Consider the following 20,352-nt stretch of genomic DNA (forward strand, 5'->3'; position numbering starts at 1 on the left):
CTCTAAAAGTTGCATTAAAAGTCCATTAAAAATGCAAACTTTGCATTAAATTATCATAATTTACAAAATCATCCAAAATTTGGTGCTAAATCTATTTTTCTATAGTAAGTGTAGAAAAGGTGACCATACTGACTGCCCCTCCCTCTTGTGTATTTTACTTGCAGATGAAAGAAGATTTAGTTTTCTTTTCTTTTAAAGGCAAACATTAACTAGCAATAGAGAGATTACAGTAGCATTGTGCTGCCAATATCTCTGTGCGGCGTATTCATTCAGCAGGATGCTAAAAGTGCTTGAAGGGTTATAAATTCAGGAGCCACTGACAGCATGTAATTATTCTTTTGAACCTGAGAAGAATGCAAACATCTATACAATGTAGATGTCCAGAAAGCTTTTAATTTAGCCCTAATTTGGTCCAATTATAGCCGTTTTAGACCAAAATCTCCAACCTTTTCTATTCTAGGAGTTCAAGAGAGAAACCAACACATATTTAACCCACTATTATTCTCCACATTCATGACAAAATCGCTAAATCATTATGCATTCCAATTTGTGTGAAGACAACAAGCCATGCTCCTCTGACATCCTAATTTCTTAACACTTTTGATTATGTCACGTCGCAATGCTTCTACCTTTGTTGCAGTTTCCTAATTCTGGCATTCTACGTAAAGTTTTTGATCCTGTCATGTTATCTTTAATAATCTGAACAGCGTGGGGGTAAGCTTCTTCTCTGTTTTCATAAAAGAAAAGACCAGAACAATAGCCGCCTGCCTGCGTGATTGGTGCGTGGACACTAATTACTTCAGCTTCAGGGCATTTTCTGACAGGCGGCTCACCAGGGTGACAGATGAGTGTTAAGACATTCAACTTTAGCCGATAAAAGACAGAAGGGCAGCTTCCAAAAATACACCTACAGAAGAGAGCGCCTCTCTTTCTTTGGTGGGAGCGAATGTTAAAGATTACGCACGAAATAAAACAAGAACTTAATAAAATAAATGTCCGTCCACCTCTGAGTTGTGATCTAACACAGCGTGTCCTGCAACAGTAACACATAACACAAGATGTATTATTGGGATTTTTGTGGGATGCACCAACACAATAGAACAGCACAAATAAAAATCTGGAAAGTGTGGTGTGTGTTTGTTTTCATCCTCCTCGCAAAGACACACTTTGCTACAATTAGTTTTTTGGGGTAAACCTACAGCAGCTTTGAGCGTCTAGAGAGTTTTCGCTCATTCAGAATAGCTCAAACACAGATTCACAACTGTATTTAGGTCTGGGCTTTGACTTGGCCAACACATGAATGTGCCCTGATCTAAACCAGTCCACCGTAGGCCAGGCAGGTGAACCAGATTGAAATCCTATAGTATAATAATTGAAATGCCAACAGATTTTCCACCTGAGCCGTGGATCTCTGCAGCTCCTAAGTTATAATGCTCTCCTTGGTTTCTGTGTGTCATTTTCTGGCCTGTCAATTTACATAAACAGGATTGTCTTTGTAGGTTCGCAGCTGTGCTGTACCACTCATTTCAATTAGTGATTGATGCATGAAGGTAAACTTTATTTATTGGGTAAATTGTAAACGCCTTACATTTCTATAGCACTTTATCAAGTCAGAGGACTAAAAATCGCTTTACGCTACATTCAGTCTTTCATACAAACATTCACACGCTGATGGTGGTGAGCTACGTTGTAGCCACAAGCTGCATAGCTTATTTATAAAATAGTGGAATAAATCAAGGTTTCTGATTTTAATGTGACAAAACAGCAAGAAGTTGAGAGGCACCTTTGAATCTTTTGTAATGCAGCATCCGAAGACAAACACAAATGTCTGACCTCTGACAGGGAGACGGGCACAACCAGGTAGTTTCCTCCTTTCAGAGCCAGTTGACCTTTGTGGAAGAGATCCAGAGTCAGCTGGAGATAGAGGATGGAGCCGTGGCTCCGGGTCGAGAGGTTGCTGCTGAACTTGCTGAGGAGCAGAGGATCAGGAGCTGAGCCTGTCGGCGTGGTAACATTAGTGGCAATCTGGCTGCTGCCGCTGACCCGGTGATGGATGTAGTCGCTCAGGTCAGCTCCCAGATCGCTGCTGTCTGGCAGGATGTCCAGCGAAATGCCAGCAAAGGGAAGGAGCGTGGTGATTTCCTGCACAGGAGGAAGACCGTTTAACTACGGGTTCAGTACATGTACGATTAGAGAAGCATCTCTTTGGCACATAAGCTAAACATAAAGGCACCAAAAATCTGGAGCCATTATTCAAATGCTGTTGTCTCTGACTCATGGGAAGGAGTACAGTAAATAGTGTGACAATGACTCAAGCTCCGCCATTGCTCACAGGCATCTCTCAGATTCACATTTCAGCTTCTCTCTTGCCATCTCCAGCTGCTCAGTGTTGGCTAAAACAGGCTATGATGAACAAAAAAAAATTGTTTCTCAGTCAATAAGTGCTTCAATTAAAGAAAACTGACATTTAGTTTCAGGAACACACAGTGCATCCCTGGTTGCAAACTGTGCTTTACTTAACTCTGTCGCTACCCTCTGTGTTTTTAATGAAACTTCTCGTATATTGAGGATGAAAACGCAAGAGTAGAATAACAGTCCTGCTTTTCAATTTTGCCATCTTTTTTTTTTCTCTCCGTCTTCGGACACACCTCAAGGAAAAGGACTCTAACATGTTTTGTATTCCTCCAAACTCTAATTTAATTATGTAATCGTCTGGCGAGTTGTCAAGCTCCGTGCTCCCAGCAGACTCCCGCTAGCATTACCAACAATTCAGTGTGTAATCCATGCAAGCTTTTGGAGGCTTGGCTTCGGTATAGGACAGATGTGCCTACTGTTTGGTGAGATTAGCAACCAGATTGAGAAAATACATCAGACTACAGAGAGAGCAGCGGTGCCAAACTCTGAACGCCACCGCTGAGCAGCGTGGTGGGAAGAGCACAACATGCTACTATCCAGCAGTTCAAGCAGCGCAGCAGTAAGACTTTACAAAAAGATGAAATTGCAATAGATTTGACACAATTTTGAGACAATCTGTACAATGCTCATTTAACTCAGAAAGATTTCACACATGCAAGGGCCTACTACATCATTTAACAAGATTTCACTCAACAGATTTGAAATATTTTTTTACCCCCTAAGTTAGCATTCACAGTGAAATCTGCAAATTATGCACAGTAACTTGTACATTCTGTGCGGGAAATACAAAAGAAAAAAAAAAACATTCAATCAGTTGATTTTCGTCTAAGCCTGCCTTTTCTATACAAGACAGAGGTGGAATAAAACATTTTTTTTTGTTTTTTTTTTCCAGGGAGGTGAGAAATGCAGTGCACAGTAAGACGATTATTTGTCATTTCGAGATAATCAGCACAGACTATCGCTTGAGGGAAGCGCAGAAACAACTGCACCGCAGACAGTGTGAGTAATGTGGAGAAATGTTTTTTTCAATTACCTTTTGGTATTTATTTAGCTGACAGGTACAGAATGGATTTGCTTAAGCACGAAGAGGCAACGTAGACACAGTAGCGTTGAATGCTCATGTGAGCGTGACTCTTTCTGTCGAACATTATCAAGCGTCTTATTTTATCGCAGAAACAGCCAGCTGGAGAATCACCTGTACAGGAAATACTATCAAATATGCTAAATATAAAACTTTTGACAGGAGGCCTCGGTAAAAACAAGAAAGCTATTTTCACTTGTTCCGAGTTTATTCTGACCACAGAGTGGGACTGAGTGGGTGGGGTATGAGGGAAGCAGAGGAGGAGGCAAAAAAATCTTTTTAGCTTATGTGCACAGTGAGCAATATTAACCGTATAGAACGGGCGCCACCTTGGAGTGCATTATTAAGTTTTTATGGGACATGACTGTATGTTATGACAGAGCTTAAAATACAGCTAGAGAGGCAGGGTTCGCGCACAGCCATGTGCCTCCAGTGGTTGTGGGGGGGATATTTTAGGGTTACGCAGAGGAATAAAATAGAACAGAGCCGTTGTGTGCCGCTACCTCCATCCACCACACGCCAACTCACCACCAGCCCCGTCCTGACCGTGACCACCAGCTTCAGCCAGTGGGGAAACTTGGAAATGATTTTGGTGATAAAGGTGGCGACTGTGTCCCCGTAGTCCGGCTTGTGAAACTCGGCTTCGTTGAGACTGTCGACCAGTATGATGTAGTCCTCCTCGGGTAGCCTTCGCTCTGAAAACAGGAGGCAGAGAAGAGATGGAGAGACTGATGCACAATAATAACCTGACGTCGATGTTGTTACCCTTGTAAATGAGTGTGACACTGATGAGACCGGTGCGTCTGTCTCTAACGGCACAGGACGTAATGAGAAAATGGTTGATGTGTCTTCAGCTGAAAGAGGCTGGAGGCCATTGTTGCAAACTGACTTGATACACGACGTATCCATCATGTTTCACATTATCGAAGCTGTCAAGCCATTTCCACAAGGCTGCGAGGACCAGACAACCCACATTCACTCACACGAGGGCCTCTCTGGGTTTTTTTTCTCTTTTTCTCTGACCTCTTTAATAGAGATGAAATAGACAAAACACTCCTCTGCTCAGACTGCGGAGGGCCCCGACTGTAATAACACATCCATCTAGCTGACTGCATCATGAGAAAGTGAGCCGGTGGCTAATGAGCCCACAACATCCAAGCCCCCCCCCTTTAAAGTATTTGGTGACCTTGAAATCCCGGGGGAGGCCGATGATTCACCAGGGCAAATATAACACTCATCGCTCCTCCATCTAAAATGACAAAACATCCGTTTGAACGCTTTAATGTTTCCAGCCGCTGACCTTAACTAGGGAAAATAATCTATGAGCCATCATAGTATCATTAACAGGCAATTTCGCGCAGGAGATGAACCCTTAGCACGCCTGAAAGCCGAGCCTATTAAAAACCAAAAAGAGTTATTTAGATTTCAACAGCGCATCGTTTCCCTCGGTACCTTTGCGCAAGCTGGCCAGAGGCTCGAGGACGCCCTTCCTGAAGGCAGCAATGGGATCTTGAACGCAGGAACGCAAGCTGAGCTGATTTTGCAGGTGCGGCTCCTGTGCCAAGAGTTCCCGGTACGGGGCAAGCTGAGGCGCTCTGGCCAGCAGGGCGGCGACGCTGTGGACGAACTCTGGGACCAGGCAGGTGTAGGTGTTGTCTGCCTGGCAGAAGTGATAGGCTACCACCTGGCAGGGGAAAGCAGAGAGTGAAACAGTGTAAAACTGAAGTGCAATCTGAAACCACCTTTTTCGCAATAATTAACTAATGTTGCTGGCAATATCTGGTGGAAACAGAAAAAGCTGTAAATGTGGAAAAAAGAAAAAAATAGTTGGACGAGGAGGGGGAAGGAATGTGTGATTTGCCCATAAAATAAGCAACATGAAGCTGGAGACGCTACTGAGAGAAACATTATGTAAAAGTAAGACCATACAGACTGCGCTGCATGTCTGAATATTTCATTCATCCACCTAGTTTCAGCTAAAGCAGGGGTCCCCAAACTTTTTCCTGCGAGGGCCACATAGCTGTTCCTTTCTCTGGTCGGGGGACGGTCTTAGTTTTTGGAGAAAGAAACCTTAGAAAATTCTTGTCGGGGGGGGGGTGGCGGCTGCTCTGTCTTCGAAACTGTCGAGGGGGGGTGGGGGAATGGGGGCGACGACACATTCGCGCTTTTAGATAGATTTTTACCCAGAATGCAAATGAAGAAGACCGTGAGTGAAACGGTGACTGGGACTGACGAGTATACGAGCATTGAGGGAAAATTAGTTTCACATCTGCTCAAGAGCCCCCCTGGTGGTTGAAGAAAAATCCACATATAAACCAGAAAATACAATATATGAAAAAGAACACTGAATGCTCTCTGGTATGAGGAGGTGGGCCAGATCCGGCATTGTTCAGGGGACCGGACCAAATGACGTGGCGGGCCGGATCCGGCCCGCGGGCCGTAGTTTGGGGACCCCTGAGCTAAAGTATTGAGATAAATAACAAAAATGGGGTTTTTTCTGCTTCTGTTTGCAAATAAAAAATAGTAATATAGCTTCGGCAGGCCCAAGAGTTCCTCAAGGAGGTTTTAATTAGGAATTTTGGTGGGACTGAGAATAAATGTCCTAATTTTTTAACTATGGTGATGATATGATCTAATAGTCTATCTTGAGGATCACTCCCAAAAGGCTTTTGTTTTGCTAGATCCAACCAGCACAAGCAGTACACTGATAATGAAAGAAAAGTAAAAGTTTTAACAGGAAGTTATTTAGATTGTTAGCCAGCAACATCTCCAGTTCAGTTTGCTCATTAGCTTATTTATTACAGAATTTTGAATCCCTCATATTGGGCCTTTTTGCCAGTACCAATGGTAATAATCAATGTTTTGTAATGGATGTGGTTTCCTGTAATTTAAAGTAAATTTAATGAAGTAACAGAAAAAAGTGTCAGATTTCCCGATATGGTAGCACATATTAATGTACTACAGAAATAAATATATCTACATTTATTTCTTATTATGTACTGTAGTGTTTCATTTTGTACATTTTACTCCTATAAAGGTATTTTTTACGGCATTAATCGTCCAATACCAAAACTAAATTCAGCTAATGCATGAATTCAAGTTTTCTGCCCACATTGCAATAATTTACAGTAGCTGCAATGCTTTTAAACTGAAGGAGTGGAGACAACACAGCTGGATAATTTAGAGCATCTGTTTGCATTCCTTTAAAAATACACAGCAGAGAAGCAACTCAGTCTACAATTCATGACTTTAAAGTATTGATTGTTAATGTAATAATACAAAGATATAACACAAGTAAATGTCTGCAGAAAGTAGTGGCTAAATGAGCCATAAAGTAGTTTTTGTGTGTGTGTGTGTGTGTGTGTGTGTGTGTGGGCGTGTGTGCGTGTGCACGTGTGTGTGTGTGTGTGTGTGTGTGTGTGTGTGTGAATCTCAACCAGAGCAACTGTACATCCAGCAGATTAACACAATTCCTCTCCCAACAAACAGTCATATGCAAGCTGTTTCATTCAGACAGAAAAAGAAAAGTAACAAGAAGAATAAAACCAAAAGAATAAAACGAGTACTACTGATGAGACCGGAAAAAAAAAAAAAAAAAACAATTATTTGCTTGAAGGTTCGCTGTTTCTCTGTGGTGTTTCTTTTTGCAGCAAGAGCAAATACTCCAGGTCTGATTGATTACAGGTCTGAGTGTGAGATATGGGTAGTTCATACACACACATCATCATCAAAGATTTCGCTTTTGAGCAAACATCCTCACCATCACAAGCAGTCTGACTAGTTCCCATGGAAACTCTTATTGAGGCCAAGTTAGTAAATTTAGAAGCTTCTATGTCATCTATGCGATGCACTCAGCAGCGTGTTCTACATGTGCCCAGAAACAGAGACCAACACTCTGACATTGGTGTCACAAATGTGCAGCCGTGCAACTCTTTGAACATATGACTTAAAAAAAAAACAATAACAAAACACAAAACTACCTCCAACTACCTAAATGTCTTGTATGACTGATCCCTTGAAAGTTCCCTTTGAAATGCTGCATACACTCATAGATCCCTGGAGTGCTGTTTAGAATGGCTTATTTTATTGTTATATTAAAAAAAACTGGCAAGACTACTGAGAACAAACAAATGAAAAGACACTGAGGGCATTCCTATAATGTGAATGTGATTTCTTCCTTTCATCTGGTGTAACTGCAGGTGAGTCAGCAGTCTGCTCAGCAACAGCATGAGTAACCATATAGACATGTTCTCTGAGATAATGTGAGTGTGCAGTTGTGCTTTCTCCTGAATGTGTGTGTGTTTATCCAGTTCAATTTCTGAGAGAGGAACTACTGTGAGAAAAGGGGTCAGCTTGGAAACAGAAACTTGGTTTGGGTCCAGCATTGAAATCGAGTTTGAAAGCGTGTAGCTCCAGGCATTGGAGGAACAGTTTCACGATCGTTCGATTGCAAAATATCTCTCATTTCAAAGCAGTGCTATCTTTAGAAGAAGCTGTGAAAAAGGTAAATCAGTTTGCTTAAACATACAAGAAATTTAATGTCAACAAAAATATGAAATATAATTTGCTTGTTGGACTCAAATAACCTCTTCAAATAAAAACCCTGGCATTAAGGTTATAATTAAAGTTTCTTACTTCAGATTAAAAATGCTTCCAGCGTTGCATTTTTATCCCTCGGAGAACAAAGAGGTGAATATTTCTCTGTGAGTTCAAGGTAGAGACTTTAATGCACACTTTTATAGGTTTACAGAATAAATTACTGCACTTCTGTTTACTGGGCTTCCAGAAGAAAACAACAACAACAAAAAACACACAACACCATCCCTCTACAACCACAACATTTATATCCATTAATGCCGACAAGGACCCGAAAGGAAGCTCACATTATCCAATTTTTTCTAATTCTCTCCTTTGGCTACCTGAATGTTTTAAAATTGATGTTAAGGTACTCTAATGAGTTTTAAAGTGATTAATGGTTGAAACCCTCAAATGTTTCAGATCTGCTTTTAGTTTAGAAGCCACCCATATCCTTCATATTGCACCTTTGTTAATACCTAAAGAACAAAAACCCACAGGGAGACTTTACTTCCTTATTTCTATTTCTTCATTGCTTTGAAATATATATATATATATATATATATATATATATATATATATATATATATATATATATATATATATATATATATATATATATATATATATATATATATATATATATATATATATATATATATATATATATATATATTACTATATTTATTTTATTATGGTAATAATTATATCAGCTGTTTAAATTGAATATGGATCTTATTTTATTACTTATATTTATTACCAATCAGTCTTCCCACTATTATTGCAATTTTAGAATCTGTGACTCTTATTTTTTTTATCTCTTCCTTCATCAACAACACAATTGCAATTTCTAGCTGTCACCTCTGATTCCTTTTCCTTGTTTCTCTCATTCCTTTTGTATTTGTTTCTTTTGTCGTTTGTATGGTCTTAATCATCTCCTGTTCATATTATATATGAACAGGAGATGTTCATATATCTCCTGATCTGTAAATCTGTACAGAATTACAGATTTACATATACAAAATATATATAAAATATATATATTTTATATATATAAAATATATATATATATATATTTTTTTTTTTTTTCCATCTTTTCTTTTTAAACCAACCAGTTGGTAGCCAAAAAGAAAATGTAAATGCATATGAATTTTCCCATTACCTTGGCAGCCAGGCATCTCACAGCCTCCTTCCTCTGTCCTGCATTATCACTTGTTCCTGCAGCAGAGCTCTGGTTGGAGGCTGCTTTTCCCTGCTTGTCTCCAGCTGCAGCAGAGCACAAACAAGACATGCACAGCTACCATGAAGAAAATCAGTAAAATAAATGCATAATTAGAACATCTCTATGCTGAAAAGTATTTACTTCTCCTGGAAGCTAGATTGGAAACAGCAAAACCAAGAAAAAAAAGAAGCTTTAATCATCGACTCACAGAGCTGCTCTCCTGCCTTGATGTATCCTTAGTCAAGTTAAAATGAAATGACATTATACAGTAGAGATATCACTAAATAATGCAACAGTGCTAAAACATAAATGCAACCCGGCATTTTCCATGCTAGTTCGCTTTTATCCTATAAATATGACAATACTCAGGTCTGTAAATAAGAAAAAAAGAAAACATCAAGAAAATAAAATTCAAATTTTATCCCTTCCTGCATTTTCGTCATCATTTCTTCGAGATAAATTTTTGGCATGTCGCAGCGTGCACTGTGCACTTATGTGCACAATCCACTCGCATGAGAGGGCTGTCTTCGCATTGTTCAGACAAAAGAACAGTTTCTGTGCCACTCAAGGGAGGAAGAAGAGAAAAAAAAACAACAATCTCCCTCTTCTTACAAAACTGCAATCAGTAGACAAACCTCAGGGGAGAACTTGAACAAAGATTGTGTGACCCAGTTGCTAACTACTTGTCAAAAACTTTTTTTCCCCCAATAACTCAAAAGAATTTGACTTCACTGGAGGATAACGCATTCAGGTTAAACTAATCTTAAACCAATCTTACATTTAGGGGAGGCTTTGGGGCTGTGGGGGTCACTGGCGGCTCCCTGCGGCGTTCGCATTCCGTGGCAGCTGAGCGTCACAAGCCGCCAGATGATGGCGGTCTTGCCCGATCCGACGTTCCCCACTATGACTGCACCGCGGCCCTCGCAGGTGCTCGTTTTCCTCAAGACCTCCTCCAGCCGTGCAAATAGCCAGTCCCGGCCAACGAAAGGCGTTTCTGCAGTGACCCCTGGGACTTCGAACAGCAGCGGTTTTAGCATTATGTCTGTTTGCTTGAATGGCACCAGTCTCCCTGCACACAATGAGAGGACAGAGTTTGCACAGTTTGAGAGTGGATAACTTTATGCATTCTTAAGAGATTGGGGAGAGGGATTTACAGATCTGTCGGTGCTTCTGCAACCCACTGAATGAAAAAAATACCCCAAAGTGAAACCAGAAAGTACCTTTGGAGTCATCACTTGTGCGCCCAGTTGTGTTGTGCTTTCGGACGGAGCCCCGGTGCCCCGAAGCCCTTTGGTTGTCCAGATAACTCAGATCCTCCAGTCGAGTGGAGCTTGTTGCTGTGCAGAGAGAATGGGTTGGAAATAATTCAGTGTGTGAGAAACATGCAGGAAATGTGCATTAAAAAAGAAACCACCTGCATACTGCAGATATGCAAGTCAATTACTGTATCCATGGAGATGTGAGGCATAAACAGATAAAGATACAAGCTCAGTGACCTTGAGGAGACAAGACGGAGAAAGCAGGAATGAACATATCTCACACTCAGTAGCCTGAATCTGACAAAGGTATAAAATGCCTTTTGTACCTTTGTCAAAAGGGATTTTGACAAAGGCGTCAGGAGGAATACATCTGATTGTAATGTAAGAATGTGTTGGCCAACCAGAAACCAACTTGGGAAATGAGAAACATCCCATTGAAGTTCTCAAAAACAAATAAAAGCAGATGTCTAAACACCCACATTCCAACTATAAACCCGATCACACCACAGAGTTTATCATAGCTCACTTTCTGCAGTTATAATGATTTTTAGCTGAGTCTTCACTCCATGTTGCAGGAAAAAGTAAGAATTAAATGTGTCGTGCACCTTTTAGTCTTTTGCAAAAAATAAATAATAATTTACGAATTTTTCAAAACATCCAACAGCAAAACTGAACCAAAAAGGAAGAAAGAACAAGTCGACTGTATATTAAAGCTCTGATGACACAAGACTTGATGATGCACATTGGAAAGTGTCTGTTATTACTTTCTGTGTGCCAAAGTGTAATGTACAACCACTAACTGTCTAATCACTCCTAACTGTGAATCTTCCAGCAATATTTCCATTAAGGGGCTGAGTGTGGATTTACCACTCTTATTACGGATGATTTCAGTCCAGTTTTTAGTTTACTTTATTAATTCATTTATCAAGGTAGGGTTGTCAAGGATGAACAAATAAAGTAGGCTCTAGCATTTACAGTCTAATCTATTTCGTAATGCCTAGCTTGGTTGGAAAAAAAAAAACATAGCAAATATCTTACAATGTTTAAAATGCAAATGCAAATCATTAAGACCATACGATACAAAAAAGCTATTAGCAAAACTAAAAAAGTTCAAATTAACCAAAGCATGATGCTGCTTCAGTTTTAAACTGAAGGAACTAATCATGGTTCATTGTTTGCTCTGCAGGTGAGGAGTTTCACATGTTGACCTCTCCTGCAGAGAAGGCTGCTGGTCCCGGGAGGTTTAACCTAAAGCCACCTGATAATTCCCACTGTACGGTTCACAAGTTACCAAAAAAATAAAAAATAGCTCTGAGGTTGCTGAGCAACTGAGGACCCTTACCCTACAAGCAGGTACGAATACATCCAAGGTAAGAACATTTTTGACATTTTCAAAGTTCATTAGATTCAGTTTCTCAAGAATACAGAGGAGAGGGAACTAGAAAGTGATGCTCTCTCTGGAGAGACACAGAAATAGCTTTTTATAATAAGCTATAATACTTTTTTGTTACTGTGTGATTATCACCATATGAAAAACATTTACATGCTGTAAAAATCAGTTCATTTTATGGTTTAGCTGCTTTTCTGACTGTTAAGCTTGGAGGGGGAAAAAACAGTGAAGAACCTCTATTCTAGTTTAATCTTTTTGTAGTTCCTCTCTGAGTTTAATCCAAGCGGTTTATGAATCCAAGCATGGCAGAGAACCAGCTAAATGGATTACATCCACTGCAAGTAGAACTGTTTCTGCTTACTGGGATGAAGTTGTTTTAGTTTATTATTTTGCTCATCTTTAAGTTTTTAGCTTCTAAAGTTTCTAATTATTTAAGTTTTTTTGTGTGAATTGGTGTATTAACTTTGTGTTTCACAATGTGTTTATTAAGATTTTAGGAAGTACAATGTCACAGGGAAGGGAAATGGTACATGGCAGTCAGATTGTGCTTTGGTTTGTGTGTCTCTACCAGCTTAGCACATCCAAACTTTTATTTTTAAAATAGCTCAAGCTCAGTGAACAAGTTCACAATTTATTTTTTAGCTCACATAGTTTTCTTCTAGGATTGCACCACTCTGTCCCAATAAACTCATTTAAGCAACCAGCTTCCCTTTCCCTGCTGTAAAAAGAAAAGAGAAAAAGCATGTCCCACAGTATGATGCAGCCACCTCCATGCCTCACAGTGTGGTTAGGATGTTAAAGGAGACGTGTGGTGTGAATTTTCTGCCACAGAAACTGCTGACAAAATGCTAGGCCAGGAATATTTTTTATAACCTAAACCTAAATTACAACTTCACCTCTGCTTTATCTGTTGTGTTCATTTTGCTGTTTGTCCTCCATAAACAAACATCTGATGCCTTCACAAACACATGGATTTACACTCAGGAGGATTCTACTTAGAGTAATTAGATTGCTTCTAAAGGCAGCTGGTTGCACTGATACATATATGCAGAAGAGAAATGGTGTAAAATCTATAAATCTGATAACACTGTTGTCTCTAAACTGTTCAGAGTGAGATGGATAAAAAAGGAGAATCCTTTTGGACTATAAAAGATCAAAAAACAGGCGATACAAAATGTGCCAAACTTATGTCCTATAGTTCAATAATCTTACAGTGCAGTGATAGTCCTAAAAAAATTTTTAAAACTTTATGTGGCTGCTCTTTAGCGATACAAGTAGTTTTTTCATTTCTCATTTATTTCAAACAGCGAGATAGAGACACAGAAATGTATTAAATTACTGTACATCCTTCAACCCACACTTCTAAGACTGTGTTCTTCTGATACATCTGCTAGCCCTATGTGTCCATCATCCTCCAGAAGCAGCAGAGTGTTACTGTGAGAGACTGTGATTGAAGGCCTGTGAATATTATAATTTACTGGGCTGTTAAGAGAGCATAAAACCTGTTCTGTGGACAACGTGGGCCTCCCTTATGCGAAACAAATCGGTTTGAATCACTATCATGAAACTGTAATAATACAACTCAATCGGTGTGGTGCAAGGAATATGCAGCAGAAAAGTAAAATAATATAAAAACACACACGCACATTTCTTCCACCAGGCTGGAGAAGTCTTTTAGGACATGGCACATGCATGAAATTACAAACAAGAGTGGAGAATTGCAGCTTGAAAGAACATCCACAGTGAGAGGACGGAGCACAGTCTGAAGGAGGTGTGGAGTGGGATGAAAGAGAGAGAGAGAGAGAGAGAGAGAGAGAGAGAGAGAGAGAGAGAGAGAGAGAGAGAGAGAGAGAGAGAGAGAGAGAGATTACTGGCTAAAGACAGCCAGGCCAAATGTCTGAGAGAACCAACGATACAGTGAATGAGTAAAAACATGTTTTCAGCCAGTTTGACACAGAGACACCAGAACAACTCATCCTTCCACCCGTTCGCTGTCCAACCTATCCCACACTCACTGCCCACCTTCATCCTTGCTGCCGATGACTGTTTAGCTGATTGCCCCAGAACACTTGTTGATCCTTCAACACTTTAAAGGTTAACTGTTCAGCCCCGGACAAGCCCCCGGCGTCTCTGAGAGGTTAACATCGTCTAGAGACATGTCGCAGGTGGAACAATCACTCGGGCTAAGTGTTTCTACTTCAGAGGAATTCAGGAAATGGGGTTTACTTTAAAACTGTTTTTTGTCACAAAGATTATATTCAGAAATTCAGAAATTTCTGACAAGTTATGGTTTCAAAATCGCACATGTTTTTCTGTCATTAGCATGCCCACATTTGCAGTCCTTCTAATAAGATGCAAAAGACAGACATGGTGTGAAAAATAAAGAAGATCCAGTACTGTTATTAAGGTAATGCCATTTTGAAAGTGCTGTCACTAATTTATCAGCTAGCCGGTTTATTAGTGCCGGTTTCCTTAATTTTGAGAGATCAATGATCGACCGATAGTTGCATGTAAAGCCGATCCAGATCTGTATTATCTGGTAAAACAGTATGTTGTAAGCTCATCATGGAATTTATTAAATTGAGTGAATAAACTGAAAAAAATAAAAAATAAAAAGTAGACCAGTCCACCAGGTCATGTCTTCATGTTTGCAGTTAACAATAGTCACCCCACTGTTGCCAACTCAGCAACTTCCTTGCTATATTTAGTGACGTTTCAGACAAAAAAATCATGGTATCAGACAAAATCAGGTTTTTTAAGGATTGGTAATTGGTGATCAACCAAAAAACCGCAACCGGTGCACCCCTAGCCAGCTCAGTGCAGACAGCATGTTGGAGCAGATAGCCTGACTAATTAAATTCCTAAATATTGCTTGGTACACAGCTGTCATTCAAGGAGCAGAACTCCAAAATTTTAAAATATTGTGCAAAATAAGAATAGTTACTTGAATATCTAGTGCTAAATGTCACTGATGTTTACATATTCAATTCTGTTAAAAAACAACAAATATACTGAATAGTTAACATTATTAGAACTGCAATAAACATATTATCAAAGCAATACAATCAAAAGCATTTCAATCTCATTAAATCTCTGACTTTACAGCAAAATTTCCTCCTCAACAAGCATTAGGGGATAGTGGACAGTACAAAGGATCGAGTCGTTAACTCTCATACCGGACATGCATGTATGTGGTGACAGTGACAAGGAAAACTCCCGTTTACCAGCGAAAACGTACGACTGAACCTGCCCAGTGCGACCGGCTATGTTCAATCACCAACTGGGGTTTGAGACGAAAAAGCAGATGCTCAAAAACCACAATTAAGTCAGTTCAAGAAAACCCAACAGAAACCACCCTATAAAGTCGGATTTCCTGCTTAGACAGTCAGAGGTTTCTTACTAACCTCAACTTCAAACCCCAACACAAAGCCTGTACACAAAACATGTGGCAATACCTGCAGCTTATCTGCACTTGTCTCGGTTGTATCTAACTACAGCAAATTAGTCACAGCCGTAGTACGGAGCAACATCTGTTTAAAACACATGTTCCTGCATGGTTACAATGCCTACAGTGCCGGAAAGCACCAGGTAGCTGAAAACATTCAGCAGCATCACTGTGATCAACAGCAGCAAAAGCCCATTGACTTTCTCTCACTGACGTTTGGTAAGATGCCATTCACAGATCTGAGTTCTGATTTCCAAGGCAGTATTAGGAACAGCTACAACTTAATAAGGTCAGCAAAGAGACTGGAAGCAAACAAAATAATAAAATCTAAAAAAAAAAAAAAAAAATTAAAATTAAAAAGTGCAGTTAGGGCTAACGAATTAAAATGTCATTCCCACTTTTCATTTCTGTCATAGCTGTTACATTTGTTGAAAGACAACAGAAGCAATGATTTTCATTACATTATTTCATTACACGACCTTACTACAAGAAGATTACGACACCAGCTTTCGGACAGGATTTAGGCAAGGCGACATTAAAACAAGATTTACTACAGGCTCTGGGATACCAGTGGGCTGTTTTTGTTAATCTTCCATCTCCATCCATTCAATAGAAGCAGCAGTTTTGAAATATAAGCGTTCATTAAGTCAAACCCCCATAAACTGCTCAGTTTGTAAAGCTGGCGAATAAACTTAACTGAAATGAAATGTGTCAGCCAAATAAGTTGTTTCACTTCAACAGTAACAATGTGTACCTTGTAAAAATGCCTGCTCCCACCGCAGTGCTAGCTGCAAAGGAGCAAATACATTACCAGGGGCCTCTCATTCAGAACAAACCAAACAAAAACTGAGGGAGGCTGAGGAATAATATTACACACTTGTTTTGCAGAAAAATAACACAGTAACCCATTCAGTTTATCTCATTTACACAACAGCAACTGTCACTTTATGGAAATTTGCAAGACAAATGGGCCAAATTGATGTGCCAGTTTTAGAGAATCCAAATCAAATTCCAGATTCTGAATCGAATTCAGATACATTCAAAATATGCAAGAACCTCTCGCACACCTCCAGGCCCTGACTTTGCCTCATGCTCTCTCTCTGCCAACATCTCCCATAAAGTTCACCGCTATCTATAAAGTGTGATAAAACATGCATGTTGATTTAAATCAAGAACATATCTGTGGAAATGTTACTGCAACCAAGACGAGATTTACAAGAATGTGGCACCTGAGCTTGAGCCAGTTTTGGTGCCTTATCCACAACAGAAGAAATTGTCCTGCTAATGCAAATTTCAATGCATCAGTTGATACATGACAGGTTCAATGCTTCCCCTGAGCAATAGCTACATGTTGTTCCCCCCAAAATGGCTATAAATTATTTGTTTTCAAATACTTATGTATTGTTTTAACTAAAAAAAATCCCAAAATATTATTACAATTCATTTGACTTGGGCCTATACGTTTAATGTTTATGTAATGTTTTGCATTTTAAACAATGTAAAATACACATTCATTAAAAAAAAGTCTTTGGGGTGATGAGCTCTATCTAATGTCAGGCCCACCAGGCTGGAACTATAATTTCAAATTATGAACACAATGACCACAACACATGGCTTTCTAGCCTTTCAACCTACAGTAAAATTAGACCTCAGCATGGTCTCTGAAACATGCACTAGTTTTAATGTGTGTTTGAGGCAGCATTTTGTGTATTTAAACTGCTTCACACAATTACAGTTCTGCTACAGCAACATTTTTCATCCAGTAAGAAGTTAGAATCGCATGTGATCTTGCATCGTTAATCATAATGCGCATTTCGCTTCGTGCATTTGAATTCCTAATGAATTCGAAAGGGGATCGTTGCAGCCACTCGACGTGCGGCTTGGTAAATCTTTATTCCGAAATTCATCAAGAGTGTCTAAATGAAAGCACCAGCTGACAGAAAAACAAAAAAAACAACAAAAAACTGGCAGGCATTACTGTGAATCCGCTCCGTAGGGAATCTCTCCTTTTTGCTTCCACCACAAATGAACTGACATCTAAGGGAAGAAAAAGAGCCGAGCGCACCAGCAAAAGATTGTGACTGAGGAGAGAAGGGGAGGGGCGGCGTTACTTTTATGACAACTGGAGGCCTCCCAGGACTTTTAACTGGTGCTGCTCACTGAGCGTACCCGGCCTCGGTGGTAAGTAGAGCACCAGTTCGAGGTGCTCTGCATCGCAGAGATCTCGCAGATTACGCCTCTACTGTATTTAGAAAGTGGCGAATCAACAATCAATTCAATCAATTTGCCATTCACACCAGATTAATTCCTCCATTAATTAATCACCCAGGTCACAGCTGTTACGTTTATGCGCTCATTAGCCGACTTCATGTGCAGCATAATGGGAGCTTAGGCAACTCTTTCTCATTAATTGTGTCTCATTTGTTTAAAGTTTATGAAGGTGCGAAAACGGGCGCAACGTGGCATAAAGAAGCGTTAAGATCAGGACTATTCTCAGATTTCCTGGAGTCTCGGCTGCTTGATTAGAAACTTCCAAAGTGATTCAGAGAAATTCATGGAAGTTTATGCGCTTTGGATTGTGCATAAAGGTGGATCTGACTGCAGAGTTCTAGCTACATGTGCCATTTTCAAAACTCCTCAAGCACACAGCACGTCTCTGTCAAGCTGTACCTGCCACTGAATTTGGACGGGGCATCGCGAGCGAGGAGAGGCCCTGAATGTGGTGCTGCGGGAGGGGTCTTTTAGGTGCTGGCGGAGTCCTGGGCTCCATGATCTCACTCCTGGGTAAGGCGTCAGGTTGTGGAGCTGTCAGATTGTCTCTGGTTTGACCGGGATGGCGGTCGTCGCCCACGCGGCCCATGACACCGCCGCTGCCCCCCGGGGCCTCCTCCTTTGTCAGAACGTCGCTGGAAGTGCTGCGCTCCTCATTCTCAGAGGAGCTTGTGATGGTTGCTGAAATGGGGAAGGAAAATCTGGTTGAGACATTCTGAGAACAGCTTGAGTACGGTTGTAAACTTCTTTTTTTTTTCAAACATGTAAAATACAACACGCATTTTACCTAATCAACAGAGAAAAACAGGAGACATGACCTCTTTGATCAGCGGGGCTTCGTTGCACTTGATGTGTCTTTTGTAATCAACTATAAATACAAACTCTATTTAAGGAGAAAAAAAGTGTCCTATTTTGAGAGAATCAGACCCATACGCAACAAAGACAGCAGTGTCCCAGTTTTGACAGCAGGGAGCTGAAGCCTTAAGGCCGAGGTGGCACAAGCGGCTCAAAAACACCACATGTGAGGTTAGGGTGTATGTTTGAAGATTTAAAACATATTTATGTTCAAACAACTTTAAAGATTTTTTTTTCTTTAAATGTAAATAGCTCCACCATGCATTAAATAGATCAATAAAAATAGATCATGTATGTTTGTTTTTTTGGGGTTTTTTTACAGCTGACTGTGTTTTCTCGTTTACTGACACTCCTGCAGCTGCTGAAGAAAATTAAAAACATCTGAATGTGGAAAAAATACAATTTAAAGCCATTGTATTATATTCACCTATAATTCCACTATCCTTGCTCTCCAAGGTTGAGGTGGGGCTCTGAGTTGGAGGCCCAGGACTGCTCACAGAGATGAGTCCAGAAGTAGGACAGGGGGTAGGGCTGTGTGCAGGGCTGCAGAGCGTCCCACAGGGGCTGCTGCTGGAGCCACGGTGAGGAGAGGATAAGGGTAAAGGCTGGGGAAGGGACTGGCCTCCAGCACTGGTGCTCAGGGTGGATGTGGGGCTCTCTGTACAAGGCGAAGTGGTGCTGCAGGTAAGAGTGGAGCTGGGACTCCCCCCTTGGGCAGAGGTGTCACCCTAAAACAAACAGAAGAAAGAAGAGAAGCAATTTCAGCAACATTTTGTATATGAGACAGTTGAAAATTGATAACATAGAGAAAGGTGAAGGAAATGACTACTTCAAGTAAAAGAAACTAAAGGGGCTTCTTCTACTGGCTACTGGTTCTGATACTTGAACATATTTTTACTCAAGTAAAAGTGAAAAGTAGCCATCCAAACAATTACTCAAGTAAGAGTAAAAAAGTATTTGGTAAAAAGTCTACTCAAGTACTGAGTAAGTCATCAAATTTAAAATATATTTAGAAATTACATCATTAGATGGACTGAAATATAAAACTGAATGGAAATTTTGGTATATTAAGGACCAAGATGACAATAATTTATAGAGATAACAAGAAATAACAAAATCAGGCAAAAGATTTTTTTTTTTTTTAAATCAGTTTCTTTCAATATAAAACTGATGAACTGCAGGTGTGTTTCTGGTGAGTTTTTGGTTAAACCTGTTTGTTTTTCATTCAGTGGGTAGAGAATCCACAAACTTTACTCAACTAAGAGTAGCAATACTTCATAGTAAAATTACTGAAGTAAAAGTAAAAAGTACAGCATAGTAAAATTATTCCTAAAAGTTTTTTTTTTCTTTTTGTTTTTTTTATCAAAAAAAGTTGCTCATGTAAATGTAACTGAGTAAATGTAACCAGATACCCAATTTTATATGGGTGCACTTAGTTTTACACTTTGTTTGTAAAGGTGTATTTTTTTTAAATGAGAACTTGTTACATGTTTTCAAGACAAAATATTTGCAGAACGTGGTAAATACTTTTTCGTTTAAAATGTAAAAATGTGACGTAAACACGTCTGATTTGGTCATGTTTAAAGCTACAAGAATGTTGTTTGCATCATAATTTTTGAGGCAAAAGTAAAATGTGTTCCATAATCCCTCCAGAGACCAAATAAGACGGAGAAGAAGCAGTGAGAATCTGTAGACGTTAACTTCTGTTGTAATGATCAGACTCTGGACTTCTTGCAGACATGTGTTCATGTCTGCAGGAAACTCCCCTGGAACAGTTAAGGAAGCAAACATTCACAGGTTAAATGGATTTCTTCTATTTCAAAATGATGGTGAATTAAT

General features: G+C 39.8%; 1 protein-coding gene across 1 annotated transcript in view; it reads right to left on the bottom strand.

Moving 5' to 3' along the window:
* The window catches only part of LOC106914833 (protein TANC1-like), a 41,126-nt gene that overhangs the window by 14,486 nt on the left and 6,288 nt on the right, over positions 1-20,352 (bottom strand). Inside the window, exons 6-13 of the mRNA XM_014981912.2 lie at positions 18,941-19,241; positions 18,058-18,339; positions 10,514-10,630; positions 10,072-10,362; positions 9,234-9,337; positions 4,949-5,180; positions 4,025-4,191; positions 1,834-2,142 (exon numbers count right to left, since the gene is read on the bottom strand). Coding sequence (XP_014837398.2) covers positions 1,834-2,142; positions 4,025-4,191; positions 4,949-5,180; positions 9,234-9,337; positions 10,072-10,362; positions 10,514-10,630; positions 18,058-18,339; positions 18,941-19,241 — 1,803 coding nt within the window. The remainder of the gene's footprint in view (positions 1-1,833; positions 2,143-4,024; positions 4,192-4,948; positions 5,181-9,233; positions 9,338-10,071; positions 10,363-10,513; positions 10,631-18,057; positions 18,340-18,940; positions 19,242-20,352) is intronic.

The sequence above is a fragment of the Poecilia mexicana genome, unplaced genomic scaffold (assembly GCF_051168715.1).
Source record: "Poecilia mexicana isolate PSO_F unplaced genomic scaffold, ASM5116871v1 scaffold_3, whole genome shotgun sequence".
NCBI classification, from domain to species: Eukaryota; Metazoa; Chordata; class Actinopteri; order Cyprinodontiformes; family Poeciliidae; genus Poecilia; species Poecilia mexicana.